General features: G+C 39.1%; 1 protein-coding gene across 7 annotated transcripts in view; it reads left to right on the top strand.

The window, feature by feature from the left end:
* The window catches only part of FTO (FTO alpha-ketoglutarate dependent dioxygenase), a 335,810-nt gene that overhangs the window by 156,766 nt on the left and 154,320 nt on the right, over positions 1-24,724 (top strand). For all 7 annotated transcript variants that reach the window (XR_004002860.1, XM_030582220.1, XM_030582224.1 and 4 more), the window contains exon 8: positions 2,622-2,746. Coding sequence is in view for 6 of the 7 variants with exons in the window: in XM_030582220.1 (XP_030438080.1) it covers positions 2,622-2,746 (125 nt within the window). In the remaining variant the exon portion in view is untranslated. The remainder of the gene's footprint in view (positions 1-2,621; positions 2,747-24,724) is intronic.

The following is a 24,724-nucleotide window of genomic DNA, read 5'->3' as shown; positions in this document are numbered from 1 at the left end:
TTCTTGCAAAAAGGAGTTATTTTACATTTTCCTTTCACTCTAGGCTATTGCTTTGTTGTTCCAATTTGGAATTTTTTCCTGTGAGAACAAATAGAATGTATCATTCAGAAACACATAAACACGATACTACACTTGATCTGAGCTCCAAGGAGCTGAGTACTATATCCTGCACTCAGGCCCCAGGTGACTTGATTGACTTCAGTGGTCTTAGATAAGAAGTAAGCTAAACTGCTGCGTGCTGTTGGTGCATGCTGCTTAATAGTGCTGTTTCACCCCAGAGTTAGCAGCATTTGTATCTCATTAGATGTTGTAAGGTTTAAATGTATGTGAAGCATTTTGAAACTCTGAAATGAAGCTGCTGCAGGAGGGCTGCTGATGATTATCACTACATTTTCTTCATTGACAGAAACACCACTAAAACACACTCATAGTGCCAATCTCTGGGTAGACTTAAACCCCATCCAATCCTGTTGAAGTCAGTGGAGTTACTTGGGTATTAGTGTGAAACTTGGCATGTAGTTCTTTCATATTTCCAAATGACGTGTTATACTTACCCTCTCAGTAAAAATTAAATTACTCCTAAATTGCCACAATAAAGCTGCATCCTAGAGTGAAATGAAAATGTAATTGTAGAGTAGTTTAGGTAGCAGAATGTAATTACCCAAGTTGGAATTTGGCCAGGACATGAGGGTTAACACCTCTACTTTTACTAAAAGCATCATTTGACCTGAGTGTTTAGAGGACTTTGATTCTATGTCTCATACAAAAGACTGCATCTCCACCACTGCAGAGCCCTAAACCCTGGGCAAAAGCATGGGTTTGGTACTGACTCCGAAAGAAAAGTGCTACTAATAGAGCACTTGCATTATCATTTCCTGCAGAACCTTCCCTGTACTGAACCAAGCAGTGACCTAGAATATCCCTGAGTTTCCTGTGAGATATGACATGTATTGCCACATAAGGGACATAGCTGTAATTTGATTGCACTAAAATATACAGAAAAACTATTCTGTAAAATAGGGGTTCTCAACCAGGGATCTGGGGCCCCATGGCAGATCGCGAGCACATTTCAGGGACTCCACCAACCAGGGCCAGTTTTAGACTCACTGGGGCCAAGGGCAGAAAGCCAAGGCCCTACTGGACGGGGGTGAATCCTGGGGCTCTGAGTCCCGCCACTCAGGGATGAAGCCGAAGTCTGAGCCATGTAGCTTTGTGGGGGTCCGATGGCATCGGGCCTCAGGCAGTTGCCCTGCTTGCTACCCCCTAACACCATCCATGGCTTTTATATGCAGAAAACCAGTTGTTGTGGCACAGGTGGGCCGTGGGTTTTTTAGAGCATGTTGGAGTGGGCCTCAGAAACAAAAAGGTTGAGAACCCCTGCTATAAAACGGCATTAAACATGTTATGCACAGATAAATGTAAAAGTTTAGGGGTTAAAGGGTATATTTGTCTTGAAAGACAAGTGAGATGTGTTACCATCCATGAAAGTGTAGAAGTCCCTTCTAATAATGTGAGCACATACCACTGATCAGAGACTTGCCAGTGCCAGAGGTCCTCCCATTGCAACTGAAGAAAGGGAGATGCAAAGGTGGTTTTGAGCTGAATGAGTCAGTTTACCTCCTTAAAGCTATTGTGTCAAGTTCTTTCAGCTAGATATTACTGCTTTGGTTACACTCAAGTTGTGTTTTCAAACTTATCTCTATTGCCTTAAGAGCTAGAATGTATTTTTTTAAATGAAAGATTACAATCTGATGTAATCACATGACTCCATGAGCTGGGGCCCTGTGCTAGGGCTGAGTAATATGTTTTGAAAAATCAGTAATTTAAGTTTCTCATGGATTTGAGGGTTTTCTGCTGTGGAACTGTGTGGAATTTGGGTTTCCTGTATGGCAGAGTAGACCAGGTCTTGGTTAAGGTTATACTGAATAAATGTGACATTGAAGAAGAAAGCACTGTCGTGTATTCATAGCTATAGAATAAGACTGCGACAAACCGAAGTGTAATCTGATTTCTGGGGATGAATGTTTATCTTGGTCAAAGGATGACTGAAGTTCATTGCATTTACACTTTCTAAATGTATGTGATTCATTTCAGAAACTGAAAAAAAATTGTTTGTTTGTTTACTTCCTTGAAACATGACTATTCAACGGAAAAGAGAAAAAGGGGAAAAAATAAGAGTAGCACTTACAACAGAAATTCTCTGTACAAATCTATAGTACAGATAGATTGAACCAGGAGTCAGAAAAAAAAACAATTCAGTGTTACTCTGCAAACATTAAAGAAAAATATTGTATTAGGAAAATAACTTCTAATAATTATTTATACAAGAAAGCACAAAAGAAAAGGAATCATGTCTTGAGAAAGTGAGAGCTAGAATGCACAATATCTTGGTGTGTTACTTAAGGCAATGAAGCTTTAAGGTTTACCTTATGTGCCATGTTCATTGATTAAATACCAAATATATGTGGCCATTTTTGACATCATTTACTGTATTGATTTGTGAGCAGTGAAACTAATAAAAAAACCCATTGATTTGCTGTCCGTATTTGCTTATGGGCTTTTTATTAATTTTATGCTTTTTTGGATTATAATTTTTTGTGTTTTTTTTTTTTCCCTTTAAGACAAGCCTGGTGCTTGGTGAAGTTGGAAAAGGGGAACGAACTATGGAACAAAGGAATGAAATCATCAGCTGCTTCTTGCCACTTCTTACTGAGCGACAGGAGCTACGCAAAGAATGGACATCAAGGTGAGAGCCCTAAAGAAAAGGAAAATATAGTGAGACCTTGAAGAAGAAAAAAAACCCAAAAAGCACATGATCAACTATTCTCATAAAGATGCACATAGGGAAAAAAACAACTGGGCAAGTCTTTTTGAAAATGAGTTTTACCGTTTGCTTTTCCAGTTACATTTCTGTATGAATTAAATAGTCAAACGTTACTATATATGATTTCACAGTTAATTTAACAGTGTGATGTTGTATTACTATGTGGATACAGCAATCTATTCAATTGATACCCTGATAAACAGCATGCCCATTTAAGGATACTATCAATTTAATCACACTTTGTTGAAAAGGGTTTTCCCTACTATTGTTACAAAAAATACTTGCTAATGTCTAATGGTTGTGATAGGCTCAGGATAAGAGCCTGAACAGAACAGTACTGTGGTACAAACTCTGCCTTTAGATGTGTTGGTGCTGATGCTTACAACCACACAGAATCCAGATAACATCTGTGGGATTCCACGTGAGCAAGTCTGTTTACAGGATCACAGTCAATAGCTGAAAAAAGCTGAGGAGAATCCTCAATTTTTTCCACTTCAGATGGCTTGTTTTTTGCGTGTGGCAACACTTTGTGTATAGGCAGTTTTACTGATTCAGCCAAATGACAAAAATGGGGAAAGGAGGTTCCATGATGCATTCAGTAACTGAAACTACTTTTAACACATTTTTTTAAATTGTCTAAATTTTTAATTGACAGTGTTCCTTTAACTGTGATAAACATCCAGGAACATTTTCAGTGGGATGCATTTCAGTGACTATCGATGAATGATATTCTTAGCCTGTTTGAAATGCCATGCCTGTTTTTGTTGGAAAATCTGTTTATAGCAGATGTGATTTGGTGTTTACTAGAGTAAATTTCCACTGTGTGCTACCTTGCTTTCTTCATTCAACTCTCCTGCGCCGGTAATGGCTGCTAAATGAGTCAATTTTACTTTATTCTTCTTAGTTCTATAGCTAAAAGCTGCAGATGTATGCATGCTTTAATAATCTATTGTTTTTAAGACAGTTGATTAAATAAATACAAACATCTACTGCAAAAGTGGGCCAAATTGTTCTCTTTGATATGTGCACAAGCTCCCATTAAAATCAATAGGAATCCTTTATTTGCATGTAAGACCAAACTTTGGCCTAATTTATGTATTATTGTGACATTTGTGGTATTCAGGGTAATTGCTTCATAGGCATGAAGTTGTTTCCAGGGGTGTGTGCCAGTTAAGAGAATTCTGTTGTACCCATAATATAGTGCTTCATACGGATACTGAAAGTTCTCTAGACTTGACCTCAGTTGTTTCAAAAAGTCATTAGAGGCTGCTGCACCTGACGTTTGATTGGATTTGCTGTTCTAAATATTGCTGTATTGTACGGGCTCTTGAAACACTTCAAAAACTCCAGGGATTAAACGCTACAGTAGAGTAACAATTATTTGAACAAATTAGCAACCTTGCCTAGTAAGGTTTCTTCTAGTGGGTAGGGGGCTAGGCATTATGATATTAATCAGATGAAGTCTCAGAATGAAAAATACCTATCTAAGAGTAGTTTGTAATTTCCTCGTGTTGTGTCACTCACTTCTCCATTTAGTTTTCTGCTTTCCAAAGAATCTCCTGGATGTTTTTTGAAGTCTTGATGCTGCATCATGTGTCTTATTAAATTAAACCAAATGAGTTGGGGGTGGGGGATGTCATTAGCTGGAGAGATCTCTAAGGGCTTTTCTTCACCTGGAGCACTCCACTCTTAATATGCTAAACCAAATAGATGGCTTTGTAGAGACAGGGAAAGAATAAACCATTGTGATGACTGACATGTCTTCTTAGGGTCCATTTAGTTTAACAATAATTTTCTAATATACCAAATCATCAGGGATCATGACAAAAAATGACTTGTTTTGAAAGGACTCTGGTTACATTGTTTCTGGCCTTTGCTTACTACTAACAATTTAATCAGAAGCTGGAGCCAGCAGGGATGTGGCAGACAAAGTCTAGTCTCTGACACAAAAATGCTAAAGTACTTTGGGGGATGGTGATGGGAAAGCTTAGAAGCAGACAAAGTGCAGGCCTCCTTAAAACTAAACACCTGAGAGAAAATTTCAAGAGCATGGTGTCTTGAAAGCTCAGAAAGAAAGTGTCCCTTGAGTATTAAATAACCATAATCCTTTTTTTCCCATTTGATGTTTCCCATCCCAGTGACCTATCTAAGAGTCTCATCCATATGATCTACATAAACAGACTGTTACCATACACCTCACTTTACCTCATCAAAGCTTCAGCTAGATGTCTGGAATGAAGCACTGACTATGGTAGCCATCAAGCATGCGGTGGTGAAAGTTATAAAACATCCGCCGCAGTGCTAGCAGTGCTGCCCGTGTTTTAGAGGTCAGTCTATTGTGTACTTTAGAATTACATGAGAAAAATGTGCTTGGACAGGAAATAATTAGTGCTTGTCAAAGGGCAGGCAATAGGCTACAATATTTTACTTTCAGCAGGCTATCAGGGGATCAGCTAGATTAGATAATAGATTTTTTTTTCCTCTGGAAGTTAAGTACAGATGACTCTAATTACCTTACATTGCACATTAGAGAGCACATTATGAACAGTACAACTTGAAGAAATTTAGGTCAACTAAGAGAGTAGCTGGCAAAAACTTTACTGTTCTCTTAGAATAATGTAGCTATTTTATTGTTTCAGCAGGTTCACTTGTGGCACTGATACCTTAATTTAAATAAAACAAAACCAAAAAACAAAACCATGGAACAGTAACACAGCTGTAAGGTGGTTGTGCTTTTACAGGCCTGTGAGTCTTCCTCACAGAAGTATCAGAATTTCACTAACATGAATTTCTGTCTTAATCAGACAAATCATGTCCCTGTGGATTTTGCTTTTAGTTATGCCAACGTTTCTGCATAATGACTGGCTGAAATTATACAATGTGTTTGTGTTACAGCATAACAGTTCAGATCACACAGTAGTATGCTGAGTATTATTGACCTGCCACTTTGCACACTGGTAACGTCTAGACAATGCTATCCAAACAGGTCTTTCAGGGATGCAAATTAATCTATACTGAGTGGCAATGATCCAAAATATCTCAGGTGGGACAATGTGAATGTGCTCTAAGTGTTAACAGAAATGACCCAGAGTTTCTAAAGGCTCATATTTGTTTATGCTGCTTGATAGTGTCTGATGGACAGGTTGTTATAGCTGTTAAAGAGCTGCTCAAGCCCTTTGAACTGACCCCTTCTTGACCTCAGCTTACAAAAGGTCAGTCTTCAGCTAATAAAGCAGGCGGAACCTTAGCATCTACTGTAGTGAGCAGAGGCTAAAGAGAACAGCTGTGAATTTTGAACTGACCATGCAAACCGGTGCAGGTTTCTTGGGGTCACCATGTGATAATGAAAATTATTACTAAATTATATGGATGTTTAACTGCATAGTGGGCAAGAGAGGGCAAAGTCTAATGTATTGGGTTTGATAAATGAAGTGTGAAGCTACCCATCTGGCTCTGGACAGCACTTGTGTTCTCTCATTATGAACAGTACAACTTGAAGAAATTTAGGTCGACTAAGAGAGTAGCTGGCAAAAACTTTACTGTACTCTTAGAATAATGTAGCCATTTTATTGTTTCAGCAGGTTCACTTGTGGCACTGATACCTTAATTTAAAAAAAACAAAAACAAAAAACAAAACCATGGAACAGTAAAAAAAAAAAAAAAGAAAAGAAAAGAAAAAAAAAGAAAAAGAGGGAAACGTTTTAAAATAACCACAGTACATGTAGAATCATTGACCCATGTGGAGAGCAGGAATAGATTAAGATTTAATGGTGACCATGGAGGAAATTATAATTTGAAAAGTGAGACCAAAGGGGGAAAAAGTACAGGCCAAAAACTGCACCTGATTCATTTTTTAGGACACTCTTAATACTTTAATAATGTTATTGTTTTCAAATATATCATTCTGAACATAGAGTTCAAGACACATTTATGATGAACATGGAATAAGAAGTAATGTAGCAAAATTATTCCATGTAATAATAGTTTGAAAAATATTTGCTTGAAATTGTAGAATGAGTGTTAAACACCTTTCATGTCCTAGAAATGCACAGGAGAAGTATATGATAGTCTGTATAAAAATCCATGTCTTTCATTCCTCTTCTAAATATTATTGATATCATAGTTCTTTTCTATACTGTGTTTTCTTAAAGATTTGTTTGTCTTGCTCTTTGTGCTTCTGTTAGTTTTTAGTGTTCTTGCTACATTTTATGAATGAACTCATTTGTTACCAAATTGTCACTAAGAAATCAGTAATAGGTTTGATATACAAAACAAAGATGAATTGTGTCCTCTCATACTTTAATATCACTAATTTCTTGTAAAATTTGTGTTTATGGTTTTTTAATTATCAAGTTAATTGTTGAAATCAAACGTTTTCACTGAAATTCTGCTTTTGCTTAAAGGTGTAATATTGAGAGTCAGATTCTGATTTGTTTACCAAAGTGAAATCTGCAATAATCTCAGACTAGAAACTGGAACTGTGATGTCCAGTTGTTGGGGAGAGAAACATAATGAAGTTACAGGTCTGATTGTAGGGAAAGTAAAATTGTTTATGATGATTATCTCTGTTTGCTTTTAAAATTAGTAAATCCTGACATCCGTACTTTAACAACAGTCTTGACTGAGTGAAATTAGAATAAAGATTTTACAAAGAATAAGGAGCAAAGTAAACAAGGAATTCCTTTGGTTCATGCAACAAACATAACAGGGACGTGTTAACTGATTGAATCTTGTAAGAATTAATAGCTTAAATCCAAGTTCCTTGGCTCATAGAAATAATACAATGAGAAAATCGGTTTATGAGACCTATAATAATACAGCTAACATTTGGTGGATAGGTCACTGTATAAGAGTATCTTTACATTTGTTACTTTACGCGCACACACACACCTTTTAGATATCATAAGGTTTTTGTTATGCAACTATTGCAAATAAGTTTTTTGACTTCCACTATCCTCCCATTTCTAGTAAATTTGTCAGCCTAGCTTCTCAAAAAGCAAATACAAGCAAAACACTTCCTTGATCCTGACACTCACACCCTATCTCTAATTTCTGTTTCTTAGTAAAGTACTTGGAAAAGTTGCCCCCTCTCATTTTTTCACTCATCTCTGATTATATACTTCATAGGGTTCACTTTGGGTTTTGCTTTGGCCTGTTCTTCCATGTAGCTCATTATCTACTTCTTTCTGCTAAGCAAAGTTCTTTCTTCCTTGTTATTCTCATTTATCTTATTCCAAACCATGGACCACTCTCTCCTGTCCTGTTAAGACCTATCACTTTTATCCTCAACTGCTCATATCTTTTTGACCCCCTTTGACTCATCTCTTTTTTGACCTGTCCAAGTGAACATGTGATTTTACCTCATCTTTCAGCTTAAAAGACTAATGATGGAAGAGTTTCTCTTAAGTTCGAAGAGCATCCTCATTTTTCCATTTTTTATATTTCCCCTCATATCAGAGCCCTCCATTGTTCATCACTTTACCTCCCTGCTTAATTTTACAAGCCTTGAGAAATGTGAGTTCATCTCAGAGTCAACCCATTGACTTTCCCACATTATAACTGGAACCAGAGTAAGTAAGACAGGCCAATACTTAAAAAGAAAGTAGCAATTCATGGTGATCATATCAATAATCAAGAACAAAATATTATCATAATGTCCTATGAGGTTACTGACAGAATTGGCAACTGGAAATATAGTGTTCCATCATAGAGAAATCTGAACCCCATTTCGGTCTGCTGATCTCCATGGATGCACCAGTGAAATAGATTCTCCACTCCCAAAGGATCAGTAGTGAGCCTGGATGCCAATATGAGGGATGTGATGGTCTGACTGTGACAGAAGTATTATTTTTACCTCCTATTAACCACCAAATCCCACCCAAAAATGTGATCCAAGTTTTTGTGTAGAGCCTGAAGGCTTTTTATGTAGGTCCTTGGTTTTCAAGGCATCCATAACATTCCAGGCCAACCCGGAAGAGCTACACTAAATTCACCCAGAACAATAAGTCTGGGTGTCTCCAACACCAGGTGGGTCAAAAACTCAGTTAGCTCAGACTGGAATTCTGAAGTGCTGTACACTACAATGTTTGCCTTTTAACCATATTCTAACTTCTCAAACAAGGGTGAATGTGGTTTTGAAATTGGGCACTACCTACAGCTGAAGTAAGGATATTATACTGGTCCTGCCTCAGCACCGAGGGAAGGACCAGTTGACCTCTTGACCTCTTGATATCTTTTCCAGATGTACGTGATTCTTTGATTACATTGCCTCCTGGTCTCTCTTGGCTGGTCTTATACCAGCTACCAATTTAGACAGAGCTGAGCTAAAAGCACATTTGGAGGCCTCACTCATGAATAATTTATGAATCGTATAGTCGTTATTAGCTACTGACCTTGCATCAAGCAATGTTCTTGGTCAATGACTAGATCGAACAGTGAGATCCCTATCAGCTGATGATGTTTGCCTGAGATGAGATCTCAGAAGATACTAGTTATCATACAGTTGGCCTGAGTCTGAAAAATGGTTCCTCCCCCACTCACCTTTGCTTTCTGTGCTTGTCACGACAGGAAATGGAAGAATTTGGGCTTCTAGAAATGGTCCTACTTGACTGGCTAGTCAGTGCCTATGGCACTATTTGCAAATGTTAAATAAGAATCATCGTAACTCTACTTACTTTCTTTCAAGCATGCCATTAATTTGAAATAAATTTACCTTACACTACACTGGAGTTACCTGACTCTTTATCATTCTGCATTAGTGACATCAGAAATATTTAGATTAATAGAAATACTTAGATCGTAAACTCTTTGGGGCAGGGCCTGTCTTTTGTTCTATGTTTGTCCAGCATCTAGCACAAAGGGATTCCTGGTCCATGACTGGGGCTCATAAACATTACAGTAATACAAATAATAATGTCAAGCTGACAATCAAAAAGTGTTGTCTATATTGACAGGGACCTTCCAAAGAGGCTGAGGGATGAGTGGGAAGATTTGGTTTATTTTGTTGGTTCATGACATACGAAGAAGGTCCTAAAGGTTTTCGTTTTTGCATTAGAATTTCAGAACTTGTCTGCCCAAGAAGATCCTCTGGAAGGACAGAGGACTAGTACTTACTCTGTTAGCTCAAGTGGTAGAGGCCTGTATTGTGGACTTAACGATTCAAACCCTGAAGTACGGTCCACTGGTTAGGGCACTAGCCTGGGCCTTGGGAGTCCCAGAGAATCCCTCTTTTGCCACAGACTTCCTGTGTGATTTTGGGCAAATCACTTAGAACCAGAACAAATGTTGAAAGATGTTTATGCGCCTAAAGATGCTGCATGAGAATTTCAAAAGCACCTAGGCGCCTATCTCAAATATCTGGCCCTTAGTTTCTCCCAGCCTTAGTTTCCCATCTGTAAAATTAAAATAACATTCTTGTACCTCACAGGTATGATGTGAGAATAAATGTATTAAGTATTGTGAGTTGCTCAGATACAGTAATAGGAGCTATTTAAGTATCCAAGATGAATAGATCTCAAGTACTAGAGATACAAAACTGATTGAGTATCAGGTAGATTTCTGTTCAGATTATTTAAAACTCTTAGTTTTTGTTTGTTTTCATTAATGCCTGTTTAACTAAAACAAATAAGAGAAAATCTCTCTTTATTGGAATTCAGCACTCCTACTTTTTAAATTAAGAGCTCATTCTGCACATCTCTGACATTCCCCAATAGGCTTGTCTATACTACAAAAATAATCCAGTGCTGACAATGTATGTTAGCATCAGGAGCTGTTGAACTGCTGCTGAAGAAGTGTTACCTGCAAGTGTACACAAGGACATGTCATAGTCACCTTTTGGCTACTGTGGCTAACAAATCTCCAATAAAAGTAAAGGTAGAGCATACTTGACATTTTTTTATTAAAAAGAAGCAAGACTTTCAAGTCTCCACTATGTATCAAAAAGCAAACTTGTGGAAAGCATAGTTTTCTTAATATCACTTATTTTAAAGCAAAGGTATTTTGTGGTATGGACACTGGCAGTGCATATGGTACATACATAATGAAAACTCTGTAAAACAGATTGAAAGTCCAAACTTACAGCCTTTAAAAGAATGTACAAAACTCTGAGACCTCGGTGAAGTTGTCAGTCCTCTTCATGTTGTGTTTGAGGGTCATCTGTCCCTGGTGACCTTTGCCATTTCTTTGGTTGGTTATTGCCAGCTCTTTTACTTCTTGTGACCCTTCCTGTTTTCCGCTTGAGTCTTTCACCTGTGTTTCTTCTATTCAAAAGCCTTTGAACCAACCAGGCTTGGTATCAGTCGATGCTAGTACTCTAAAGAACGATGGAAACGATGCTTGATTAAATACTGCTGTTTAACAGCCATGATTTTTTTTTTCTTTGAAACTATCTTGACCCTCTAACCTTGAAAAGATTTTGCATCTAAAAGCTGTGGATATTTACAAGTAACCTTGCATTCTGCCTCATGATACAATCAGTTGATGCAAAGAACCTTATAGATTCAGTATAAAACCCATTGAGTGCACTCATGTTGTATGGCATTTTAGGGATATCTATTGTAAAAGTTTGTCACAAAACTTGAGTTCCAGTTAGTTACTCTGTTTTTTGTGAGTCTTGCAGGCTCTTTCATTACAGCAAACTGTACAAATTGTTTGCTCTGAAGCCACTTGATCACTTTATTTCAATTTTAGAATTTAGAAGCTCATGAATAGTATTGACATTCATAATACCCCAAATTTAGACAGAAGTCGTATAGAAATCTTAGTTGACACTTTTCGTTGGATTTCATTCCCGCTTTATTTGTGTCTGCTAGGTCTTCAAAGACAGATCCAATTGCCTGGCAAGTGACACAGATTTAGCCCTCATTACAGTATGATTAAAATTTCCAAGCCAAAAAGCAGTGTTGGTGATTCAGACAGCCCACTTTTTGCGAACAGAGAGTTTGTTGAAATTACTGCAGTTTTATGGAGTGCGCTTAATACTCATTTTCGGTTGGAAAAATACCTATAATTGCCTGTTAATAAAATATAATATTATATGTTGGTCTGAATTCAGTTAATCTGGACAAGGCTTTAAAGTCAGCACTAGTGACCAGTCCTTATTTATATAAGATTTCATGATTGCAATACAAGAAAGATAGTGCTGTTTTTCCAGCAATTTGGCAACAGTTTACTTACTACCACTTGCAGATCTGAATTCAGGGAACAGAAATTATGGGGTTTTCAGGCTGCAGGATGGTGGAGATCAAGTATATCACAGAGGTGACAAATTTATAATCTATGGAGGCAAGAGTGTTAGCTACATCATCTGACAGCTGAACCACAGTGGCATTAGCATCAGCTGTCATCCTTCTTGCTACAGACAATGGTGTCTGCCAGAGGCCGACGAGGAGGCAAAAAGCAGGTGTGTGTGTATGTATATGGAACTGTTGTCTATTGCTCTGTTGCTCTCCAGCTAAAGAACTGGCTTTTTGAGCTAGGGTTGTGGAATGATTGGCCCAGTGAATGAAAGAATGTCATAGATTTATTTTGAAATCATTCATTGAGGTTTCTTATTTTCCTCTGCCCTTAGCAGAATGTCCTTTATGCCTCAGAACTGAATATCTCCATAAAACCAGCTCACAAATTTAGTACAAACTTGAAACTATGTCTAAAAATAGAAGTTCGGGATTAAATGAGGCTAGAGATGGAACGACCTTTTCTCTCCAAGAACTGATGCCTTATCCTATTGCACTGGTCCCCAACCTTTTTGTCTGGTGGGCGCCAGACAAAGGACCCTGGCGGCGGTGGAGCATCCGCCGAAATGCCACCGAATTTCGTGGCATTTCGGCGGCAACGCCTCTCAATGACGTCGCTTGTCGGCGGCGATGCCTCTCGATGACTCCGCTTGTCAGCAGCATTTCAGCGTATGCTTCACCACCGGCAAGGACGTGGGTGCATTTTGATGCCCCCGCAGGCGCCATGGTGCCTGTGGGCACCACGTTGGGGACCCCTGTCCTATGGGAACTTTATTGTTAATGTTATTACAGTTATTGTTGTGTTAAATTTAGCTCTATGTAGTATAAAACTATTTGAACTTTGAGGATCTGGGTTATAAAATCAGCATATAATGTTAATATGAAAAAATTGTGGGATAACATGGGGAAATTAAATGCAGTCAGCCAAATTCTGTCCTATTCTCACCATTGCAAAAGATGTAAGTGAACAGGTACAAGTACAGGACATAAGTCTTGGATACTGTCAATCTTGTGTGTTACTAAATTTTCATCACATAAGTGGGACTTGATGATATTGGGAATTAATAATGAAACACAAAGCCTTTCATCTCCAGTCACTAGTTCAATTGTGGGTCAGATTGGTAGTGCCAAAATGCTATTCCTTTTGGATTGCTGTTTGATGCCCTATAGAAAATGCAGTGGTTCTTCAGTCCTAGTAGGCAAGTGTGTATTTAATATAATGCCACTATCACAACAGACACTAATTTATACCCTTGCTGATGTTTTCAGAGAAGCCAAAAATCAAATGGACATAGCAGCAGAACAATATGTCCTCAACAGGAGAAGTGATTTCTCCAGGCCAGGGTTATGACAAGTTGTTTTTCCAATGAGTAGGGAACCCATTGCCTGCTCTGTACCTTCCATATGAAGAGAGGACATCCCTCTGTAGTTGTCTTCATAAAGAGCTTTTACATGTATTTTAAAATGTGTGTATAAATATGTGCAGATATACACATTTATCACATATATACTGGTGATAGCCACGTTACAGATTGCAGGACCATGTCAGCAATAGTGGACAGGAAGGGAGGCAATTTTGTCTGGAAACCAGAGGCTGGGTCTCAGGCCAAGGAGAATGAGACGAACTGGAAAGAAGCCTTTAGAAATATAGTCTATTGTATAGTCCCTGTAGCTGCAAAGATGGCATCTTTCTAACATTTGTGCAGTTTATGGTTAAATATGCTATTTAAAAAGATAAGGACTAAGAGACCTCTTACATAAACTGTATTGTTTTCATATCCATGGTCCTAATGACATGCAGGGAATGTCAATAGATCATGAATGAGAGAACAGTTTAGGGATTATAAGGTGGTAGTAGAAAGAAAAATACTTGGTATCCGACTGAAACTTCTTGGGATCTACACCTACAAAAGTAAACCTTTAGAAGGAAAGCAATCCCTTTGAATTACTAACAAATATGCTCATGAGTTGCAATACCACTGAAAAAGCAGCAAAGAGTCCTGTGGCACCTGATAGACTAACAGACATTTTGGAGCATGAGCTTTCGTGGGTGAATACCCACTTCGTCAGATGCATGTAGTGGAAATTTTCCAGGGGCAGGTATATATATGCAGGCAAGCTAGAGATAGTTCAATCAGGGAGGATGAGGTCCTGTTCTAGCAGTTGAGGTGTGAAAACCAAGGGAGGAGAAACTGGTTCTGTAATTGGCAAGCCATTCACAGTCTTTGTTTAATCCTGAGCTGATGGTGTCAAATTTGCAGATGAACTGAAGCTCAGCAGTTTCTCTTTGAAGTCTGGTCCTGAAGTTTTTTTGCTGCAGGATGGCCACCTTAAGGTCTGCTATAGTGTGGCCAGGGAGGTTGAAGTGTTCTCCTACAGGTTTTTGTATATTGCCATTCCTAATATCTGATTTGTGTCCGTTTATCCTTTTCCGTAGCGACTGTCCAGTTTGGCCGATTGTACATAGCAGAGGGGCATTGCTGGCATGTGATGACGTATATTACATTGGTGGACGTGCAGGTGAATGAACCAGTGATGGTGTGGCTGATCTGGTTAGGTCCTGTGATGGTGTCGCTGGTGTAGATATGTGGGCAGAGTTGGCATCGAGGTTTGTTGCATGGATTGGTTCCTGAGCTAGAGTTACTATGGTGCCGTGTGCAGTTACTGGTGAGAATATGTTTCAGGTTGGCAGATTGCCTGTGGGTGAGGACTGGCCTGCCACCCAAGGCCTGTGAAAGTGTGGGATCATTGTCCAGGATGGGTTGTAGGTCCCTGATGATGCATTGGAGAGGTTTTAGCTGGGGACTGTATGTGATGGCCAGTGGAGTCCTGTTGGTTTCTTTCTTGGGTTTATCTTGCAGTAGGAGTCTTCTGGCCTTGCAGTAGGAGGACGTCTGGCTCTGTTGATCTGTTTCCTTATTTCCTCATGCGGGTATTGTAGTTTTGAGAATGCTTGGTGGAGATTTTGTAGGTGTTGGTCTCTGTCTGAGGGGTTAGAGCAGATGCGGTTGTACCTCAGTGCTTGGCTGTAGACAATGGATCGTGTGATGTGCCCGGGATGGAAGCTGGAGGCATGAAGGTAGGCATAGTGGTCGGTAGGTTTTCGGTATAGGGTGGTGGTAATGTGACCATCACTTATTTGCACCGTGGTGTCTAGGAAGTGGACCTCCCGTGTAGATTGGTCCAGGCTGAGGTTGATGGTGGGGTGGAAGCTGTTGAAATCGTGGTGGAATTTTTCCAGAGACTCCTTCCCATGGGTCCAGATGATGAAGATGACTTCAAAGAGAAACTGCTGAGCTTCAGTTCATCTGCAAATTTGACACCATCAGCTCAGGATTAAACAAAGACTATGAATGGCTTGTCAATTACAGAACCAGTTTCTCCTCCCTTGGTTTTCGCACCTCAACTGCTAGAATAGGGCCTCATCCTCTCTGATTGAACTACCTCATTATCTCTAGCTTGCCTGCATATATATACCTGCCCCTGGTAATTTCCACTACATGCATCTGACGAAGTGGGTATTCACCCACGAAAGCTCATGCTCCAAAACGTCTGTTAGTCTATAAGGTACCACAGGACTCTTTGCTGCTTTTACAGATCCAGACTAGCACGGCTACCCCTCTGATACTTAATACCACTGAAATGTTTCATATGACCATATTGAGTATACTAGGAATTACCTAACGCTGGTAGGTGATCGAGCAGAAATAATGCATGGGCAAGAATCTTGTTAAAGAATGTTAATGAAGGGCTTTGGTGTCATCTAGAAAAAGAATTGCAAAATCATAAACACAGGCAGTTGGAGATGGACCAAAAGTAATTTCTTGGAAGATAGAGGCAGTGAATATGCAGAGTATAGAAAAAGAAGTGTTAGACAATTAAAAGCAGAGGTGGTGAGAACTTGGAAGGAGAGAGGGAAAGAGAGAAAGTAGCCTGCTATCAGAGAGAGAGTAGCCTGCTTTCAGAGAAAGAGTTTTGAGAGCTTTTGAACCTGATACTGAGAGGATATACCAGACTCATTGAAAGACTGGCAATTTTTTTTCATCAGTTACATTTGTAAAGTTGGTGTAACTGCTGTTAGAATTTAGCCCAAAATATGTTGTGAATAAAACAGAACAAATAATTCATTATATTAGTTTCACCTCTTTCTCTGCAAATTGTCTTTGAGCAGATTGCTATCTTCTCAGATTTATTCACTATCTGAAATTATCTGGTAAATAATTATGGAGAATTCTTGGTCCGCAGATTGTTTATGAACAGGTCATTGCAATTAAGTATTTGAAGCTGAAACCATATTGGTTAGTTTTATCGAACACACAGCACATTTAATATGTATCTGCTTCCTGGTTGAATGAGAGTTACTATTTAGAATTGGGTTCTCGCATGAATGTGTGATTATGAATTCAGACTGTACTTTCTGGAATTTTCCAACATTTGCTTTAAATTTGCTGTTTCTGAAACCATTCCTGCCAGTAAATGAATTTGCTAGCATATCTGTGGCAGGTTAACAGAGAAGTGTGACACAAATGCAGTAAAAAGAATTTTCTTTAAAAATTAAAAGAAATCTTCACAGGTTTTTTTCTGTATTCACCAATCTTTAATTTTCCACTATTATGATCAATCTTGATTTGTGGTAAATAAGTAAGGTGTTTTACTCTCTACTAATTGCACCCTCAGCAGCATTTTAATAAAGGTTATGAGTTGTGGGTGGGGTTTTGTCTGATACTGGGGATATATTTATATATCTTAGAAGACTAAAATGTGTCTTCCTAGAGTTTTCAGATCCTTTAATAAGAATGGTTTTTGACCATCATGGTCAAGGTTGATTTGAGGAGATGCCCTGGAGATGAGAGGTTAACAATTTGTCCAGTCTATAATGGATTAATCACTCACTGTACACAGTGTTTATCTTAGCAGACGATTTGCCACACACGAAGAGCAATAATTTTATTTTATATTAGGGCGTCCCAAGTGTATCTTATACATTTCCCCTTCAATGTATTTTCCAGCTTATAGATAAAGCCTAAATTCAGCTGTCGGTTGCAAAGTGATAGAATGGCAGCTGGGTTATTAATAGCTTTGCTTGCCTGTAGGTGACACTGTTTCACCATTTATCTGGACATTGTCCAATATCTTGTCTAGGGACAAAAAAAAAAAGAGTTAGATTAGAATAATTTGAGAGAGATTCAAATAAATACTTTACATTAATGGTTCCTTCCGTCTTGGTTAGAGAGTGGAGTATTAGGTATGGGTGGATGAATGGCATGTTATCCTTTTCAAAGACAGCAGCAGTTTATGAAATTATTTCTGATTAATTAGCTCACTAGCATCTCTACGTCTGTTCAGTATCCCCATGACAGACAAGATGCTAAAAAGATCACTCTACAGTGTTTCTAAAGGCTAATGTAATAAACCTGGAGGATAATACACTAGTGGAAAAACCTTAATTCACTGCTAACTTGTGGCAATATAGAAGTAAAGTTAAAATGTTCTTAGTCATGCAAGTCATTTAAATTAATAATGTGTGCCATTAAGTGAAATTTCAGGGAGGTATTTTTTCCTACAGGAAAAAGGATACTGCTTACAGAGAAAATCAAAAATTCTGTGAGGCTTGAGCAATCATCTGTCTCTAAGCTACAGTGGTCATACTGCCAGATGTTCAGGTGCTGCTGCTGCTTTGACATGTTTATCTCTGTTCCAGGCAGAAAACAATATATACATCAGCCCAGGTGCAAGGTGGCCTTGCCAGCAAATCCACCTCCTCCTAGCTGTGACACTCATCCACTCTACCTCACAATGTGTACATTAGAAGGAGAGTGTAAATAACACCAGGAAAGAATAGGTTTCACTAAAGTGATGTGCACAGTAATGATATTGTTAGCTTCCTTAATTTCCATTTTCACCATCAATTATGCCATGTGTTTCATCCAGTTGGTGCTCCCCTCCCAGTGTTAATTATAACCTACAAGACTGTTACAGTTAATTTTATGGCAAGCATATTGTCTCTTCAAGGCTTCAGAGCAGCTCATAAATTATCTTGAAGGTAAAATGTAACTTGGGGAACTAGTTATGAAAATTCCATCCATCTCGCTCAGGAGGTGCAGCTGCTACTGTCAGCTGCCTTGCTGCTGCATTGTGAAGGAATTATGGTGGGTCAGGTTTAAGACGCTAGGCCCAGACTGTCACTGAGGAGAGAGGCTGTCCTGGCCCTGTCAGACAACTACCTTCTGCCAATCCCTTGTGGTTTCGCTTTGCAGGAAGTAAAAGGCAGGCAGTGCAGGTGGATGGTCCCCAAGCTGTCTCTATTCATTACTTTACAGAAACTTGTTTTAGTTAGGCAGGTACGGAGACCTTTTCTCTTTACTGTTGTCATGATGTTAGGCATCATCTGCAAAGTCTGAGATACATAACTCTATAAATAACTCAGTGTTATGTTGGGGCTGTGGTGGTGCTGGTGGTGGTGGTGGTGGTGGGTGGTGTGGAGGAATGATTAGCACCATATGCACATACCCAGTAACTCACTGAGTTGTAAAATGATTGTTAATTTACTTGTAGGAAGGGGTTGGTTTGGAGGAGCACATCTGTTCCTTTTTATTTCACATACATAATTTGATGAGGTGAGATTTAATTGCTAAGTAATTTGTATGAAAGTTTGGCATTACATAAGCATGTTTTTATATTGGGATTATTTTTATGAAGTGTGTTTGTTTAATTTTTCTCTCACAAGAATTGCAAACTCTGTTCAAGCCCTTGGGGCTTCCAAAAAAAAAAATATGACAAAATGCTCACAACTAGATGAGACTTTCATTAAGCATATTTGTATAGTTACTGTAAATGCCCTTTTGTTGCTGATGGCTCTTCCTTTGAAATTCTGGATCATGAGTTAGTATTGAAAGCTTTCAAACTTTGGGAGTGCCCCTAAGCATGTCTTTATTAACTACAAGTCAGGTTTTCTGATGGTGCAGTTTTCTCTGCACTTTCATACCATTAAAAGCATCCCATATTTAGTCACCAGTGTCTCCCCCTGTTGCCTACAGCTAGGAGGGCAGATGAATGAACACTGAAAGTTGGTGCTTGTGCAATTCCACATACAGTCAGAGGTGCTGCGGATTCAAATACACAGGGCCATTGTGAATGAATAAATGTTGTGAACTGACTTCAGGAGAAAATGCACAATAGTAAAAATCAGCAAGGACAATGCATCACAAAATGCAGTTTGTTCATTTGTTTTAATTCAGTTTTAATGATTTTTGATAATGTATAATGTCCCAGAGCAAACTTTTCAAAATAATGAAGTTCTGGTATGTGAGACCTTAGTTTATAAGCACTCTGCCTTTAAACCTTTGCAAAGTGGGGGAAAGGAGGCATCTGCATGTAGAAATTATTGAAAGCATTAGTGAGGTGCTACCATAGATTCATTGCCACTTTTTTTTTCCCCCTGGAAATTCCAGGAAATGTGTCTTTGATACATTTAGAGGTCCATTTCCCCCACCCCCAAATATGGGACACTTAGGCTATGTCTGTGCTACAGCCTGTGTTGGCAAAACTTATGTTGCTCAGGGTAGTGAATATTCTACCTCCCTGAGTGATATAAGTTACACCAACGTAAGCACTCATGTGCACAGTGCTATGTCAGTGGGAGAGCATCTGCCGCCGACAGAGCTTCTGCTGTTCGCATTGGTGGTTTTTTAATGCCAATGGGAGAGTCTCTCTCTTTCTCCCCCTCATCAGCATAAAGCATCTTCACCACGTGAACTGCAGTGGCACAGTTGTATCAGTGGCATCAGTTGTACAGCCGCGCTGTTGTATGTATAGACATACTCAGAGGCAGGTTCTTCTCTTGAGAAGACAATAGACCCCTAAATTTCAACCATTTTAAGGAACCAGAAGATTGAATCTTATCTATCTTTGTTATTCAGGGCTAGATAATGCCTTCAGGGATAGCCTTGAGCAGGTGTGATATGCAAACTGTATCATCCTGCCCCAGAAGCATTGTGCCTCAGGCCTGGTCTACACTGGGGTGGGAGGAGAGGGAAATCGATCTAAGATACGCCACTTCAGCTATGAGAATAGCGTAGCTGAAGTCGATGTATCTTAGATAGACTTAGATTACTTCGCGTCCTTGCGGCGCGGGATTGATGGCTGCCGCTTCCCCGTTGACTCCGCTTCCACCTCTCACCCTGGTGGAGTTCCAGAGTCGACGGGGAGCACATTCGGGGGTCGATGTATCGAATCTAGATGAGACACGATACATCGATCCCCAATAGATCAATCACTACCTGCCAATCCTGTGGGTAGTATAGACATACCCTCAGAGACATAATTCCTCACTTGCTTTTTCCTTTCTTTGCTCTCAAGGGTGGGGGAGGAGGGAAGGGGAAGGGAGAAAGAGTTATTTATTTTTGGTGTATATTATTTAGTGCTACGTTGCTCCACCCTGCCGGGCTCCTATATGTAACACCTTGTGTGACCAACTAAAGTTTGCAGTGTAGTTGTAGCCATGTCAGTCCCAGGATATCAGACACAATGTGAGTGAGATAATAGCTTATATTGGACCATCTTCTGTGGCTTGAAAGCTTCTCTCTCTCTCACCAACAGAAGTTGGTCCAATAAAAGATATTACCTCATCCACCTTGTCTCACAACTGAAGTTTGACTTCTGACCATGAACGTATGGAGATCATCCATCAGTGTCACCAAAATGGTCCCAATGTTGTGGCTCAGTCTGCATTCTGGTTGAGAAGGATTAAGGGGTCTGCACTGATTAGCAGTTGTTAAAGTATGGTTGTCACTAATTTTTGGATGAGTTTTCCTGGAAGAGAAGGTTGGGGATAGAGGAGTAATGTTTAAGACTGATGGAGTGCAGTACTAGTTTCAGAAGGACTGATCAGATTTTGAAGCACTTAGAGGAGAGGAAAGTAATCAGGAACAGTCAGAATGGACTCACCAAAGGCAAGGCATGGCTGACTAGACAAATTAGAGGTTTGCGCCAAAAGAAATGTGATGAGATTCAACAAGGACAAGTGCAGAGTCCTGCACTTAGGATGGAAGAATCCCAGGCACTGCCACTGACTAGTGACTGAGTGGCTAGGCAGCAGTTCTGCAGAAAAGGACCTACAGGTTACAGTGGATGAGAAGCTGGATGTGAGTTAACAGTGTGCCCTGGATGCCAAGAAGGCTAACGGCATTTTGGGTTGTATGAGTAGGAGCATTGCCAGGCTGAAATCATTGCCCCCTATTCAGCATTGGTGAGGCCTTAACTGGAGTACTGTGTCCAGTTTTGGGCCCCACACTGCAAGAAGGATGTGGAAAATTTGGAAAGAGTCCAGCAGAGGGCAGCAAAAATGATTAGGGGGCTGGAACACATGATTTATGAAGAGAGGCTGAGGGAACTGGGCTTATTTAGTCTGAAGAAGAGAAGAATGAGGGGGGATTTGATAGCTGCTTTCAACTACCTAAAAGGGGGATCCGAAGAGGATGGAGCTAGACTGTTCTCAGTGGTACCAGATGACAGAACAAGAAGTAATGGTCTCAAGTTGCAGTGGGGGAAGTTTAGGTTGGATATTAGGATAAACTTTTTCACTAGAAGGGTAGTGAAGCACTGGCATTGGTTACACAGGGAAGTGGTGGAATCTCCTTCCTTAGAGGTTTTTAAGGTCAAGCTTGACAAAGCCCTGGCTGGGATGATTTAATTGGGGATTGGTCCTGCTTTGAGCAGGGGGTTGGACTAGATGACCTCCTGAGGTCCCTTCCAACCCTGATATTCTAGGATTGCATGCTTCAATTGATTTATATGAAAAAAAGTTAATGAATCCTAGAGGCGTCATTCTTTTCTCACATACATCGGTTTTACATCAGTGTAACTCCACTGACTTCAATAAAGTTACCATTGATTTAACTTAGTGTAACAGAGACCAGAATAAGACCTCAGTAAATGTCTTTCAAACTGTCGGTATGAGGGTCCCTCAGACGTCCATTTTAATACTGTTTCAGGAGAGAGAGATTTGGTTGGAAAAAGTTTTTTTCTGACTGAACTTGGCATGCAAAACTATCAGCACAGAAGTATTTCTTTTAAATATAAAAAATTTGTTTTATGCAACTAAAAAAGAAAACCTTACCAGAATAAAGTGCTTTTGTTTCCCTGCACTGTACAGCCTGAGGCCAACTTCAAAAGAAAAACTGTAACTTGGAAAGTGATTGAACTACTGATATTATAAAGCCATAGGTCATTTGGGAAAACATATTAAAGTTACTTTAAAAAGGGGAGGGGAGGGGAGAGGAGAGCCTAAAAAGTGACTGCCATAGAAATCTGCTGTCACACTTGAATAGTTTTAAAAAAATCACTGGAAATTTTAGAGTTTTGGCTGTTGGGTTTTGGGGGTTTTTTTGGACGCAGCTGGATGGACATGATAGAACAAAACTGCACCAAAGGAGTCATTATATTCTGTTGGATCAACAACTCAGGAAAAAAATGAATTTTTAAGGTAGTGTCAGTAATAGGTTAAAACACTTTTGGGAAAATGCAATTTATTTAGAGTTCGAAGCTTTTATTTATGAATATGCAGTTTGTAAAAGAAACCTGATCGGACATTTTTCTTTGCATAAAGGAAGACATTTTTGAAATAGTATGTATATGAAGGTATGCATTTTCCCAGTGCAGTTGAAATCTACCAGGTACAGAAATATGTAAATATTAAAAAAAAAAAAAACTTTTTGTAAAACAAATATATACAAATACTGAAAGCACTTAAATCAAAGTTTTGAGAGGAAAACATAATGTATTTCAAAAAGAAAAACAGAGTATTATAAAAAGTGCAACAGTTACATGAATTCCAAATAGCTACAGAGCAGGATTCTTTATAGAAATTCTCGATGAGAAAGCAGATCTCTAAATGTAACCCCGTGAAGCACATAAGTGCCTATGCATAAATGTGCTTTATTATATTATTGCCACAAATAAACATTAAAGCCTGAGTATTCTTCTTAAATAAAAAAAATCACTGTGGTGTTAGTTTGTTTCCAGCACCTAAAATTAAACATCACATGGTTGCTTTATCTTTGGGTTTTCTTATTTGGGACATGAATTAATCATAAACTCTAATCCATATGTGAGAACCTATATGTACATGTGGAATTCGGAAGTTGTCAAGGCTCTGAATGAACACAGAAGTCTGTCAATGCAGGTCAAATTGTATAGTTATTTCTTGTCCCTGCCATTAACTTCTTATCATAGTACTTTTTCCTTTGTCAGACTCTAGTATGGGAGACATTTTGGGATTATTTTTGTTTGCCAGTACTGCCAAACCTTTTTTTTTTCTTTACTACAGTGAGATGAAAAATAAATTTGTCTCACTGAGCCCCTTTTCAGTGTTTCATGGCCAATTTCTGATAAATGGGTCTCTCGTAAGAGAGCCGTTTTACAATTGGTCTTGAGTCAGAAGTTTAAAATTTTTCTTCAGCAGGATTGTTCAAACCACATACATTCCATATAATTGTGTTTGCATGATTCATGTTATATGGTCAAGAAACAAGAACTTCATTACACGCCTAGGCCACAGTCCAACAAAGCACTTAGGCACATGAGTGCCTTTAAGCTGATAAATGGTCCTATTGAAGGAACATACCTTGTAATAAAGTCAGTGGCACTACTTATGTACTTAAGTTACACAAGTCCTTAAGGCCCCAGTTCAGCTAAGCATGTTAAGCATGTGCCTAACCTTAAGCATGTTCTTAGGTCCCATTGTCAATGGACTTTCAGTTAATGGGATCTAAGCCAGCGGTTCTCAAACTGTGGGTCAGGACCCCAAAGTAGGTCATGACCCTGTTTTAATGGGGTCACCAAGACTAGCGTTAGGCTTTCTGGGGCCCAGGGCTGAAGCCAAACCCCAAGCCCCAACACCTGGGTAGCAGGGCTCAGGCTTTGGCCTCAGCCCTTGGAAGGTGGGTGTCAGGTTACAGGCCCCTTGCCCAGGGCTGAAGACCATGGGTTTTGGCTTTGCCCCCTCCCTCCCAGCCAGGGCAGCAGGGCTCAGGCTTTTACCCCCCTCATGGGGTTGTGTAGTAATTTTTGTTGTCAGAAGGAGGTCGTGGTGCAATGACGTTTGAGAACTGCTTTAAAAACATGTTCTTAAAGTACATTGCTGCATAGGCACCTATATGCTTCATGGACCGGGATTACGTTTAGAGATCTGCTTTTTCATTGACTATTTCTATATAGAATCCTGCTCTGTGTCTATTTGGAATTCATCTAACTATTGCACTTTTTGTAATATCCTGTCTTCGTTTATGAAATACATAATGATTTGCTCTCAAAATGTAAATTAATGACTCAAAGTTTTAAACACTTTTATAATCGTAACATAATTGTTTTCACCAATGTAGAGGTTGATCCTGAAAGATGCTGATCGCCCCTTGCTTAGTGCCCTCAGCTATCACTGAAATGAAAAATATTAATTGATATTAATTTTTTTCTCTTCATCTGATAAGAGGAAACTTTAAGAAAACCACAAATTGTCAGAAACATTATGAAGAAAAAGATTAGTATTCTTTTTATTTTAACTTTTTTGTAATTACACATTATGATTTAAATACGCTTAAGTGTCATTAGGCGCCATCAAGTATGAATCTTAAAATAGAATCCACCTTTAATTTTTAATTGGCTTGCTTTT

This window comes from Gopherus evgoodei, chromosome 12, assembly GCF_007399415.2.
Source record: "Gopherus evgoodei ecotype Sinaloan lineage chromosome 12, rGopEvg1_v1.p, whole genome shotgun sequence".
Classification (NCBI taxonomy): domain Eukaryota; kingdom Metazoa; phylum Chordata; order Testudines; family Testudinidae; genus Gopherus; species Gopherus evgoodei.
The sequence above is the reverse complement of the archived record's forward strand: the minus strand, read 5'-3'. Positions and strand labels throughout refer to the sequence as shown.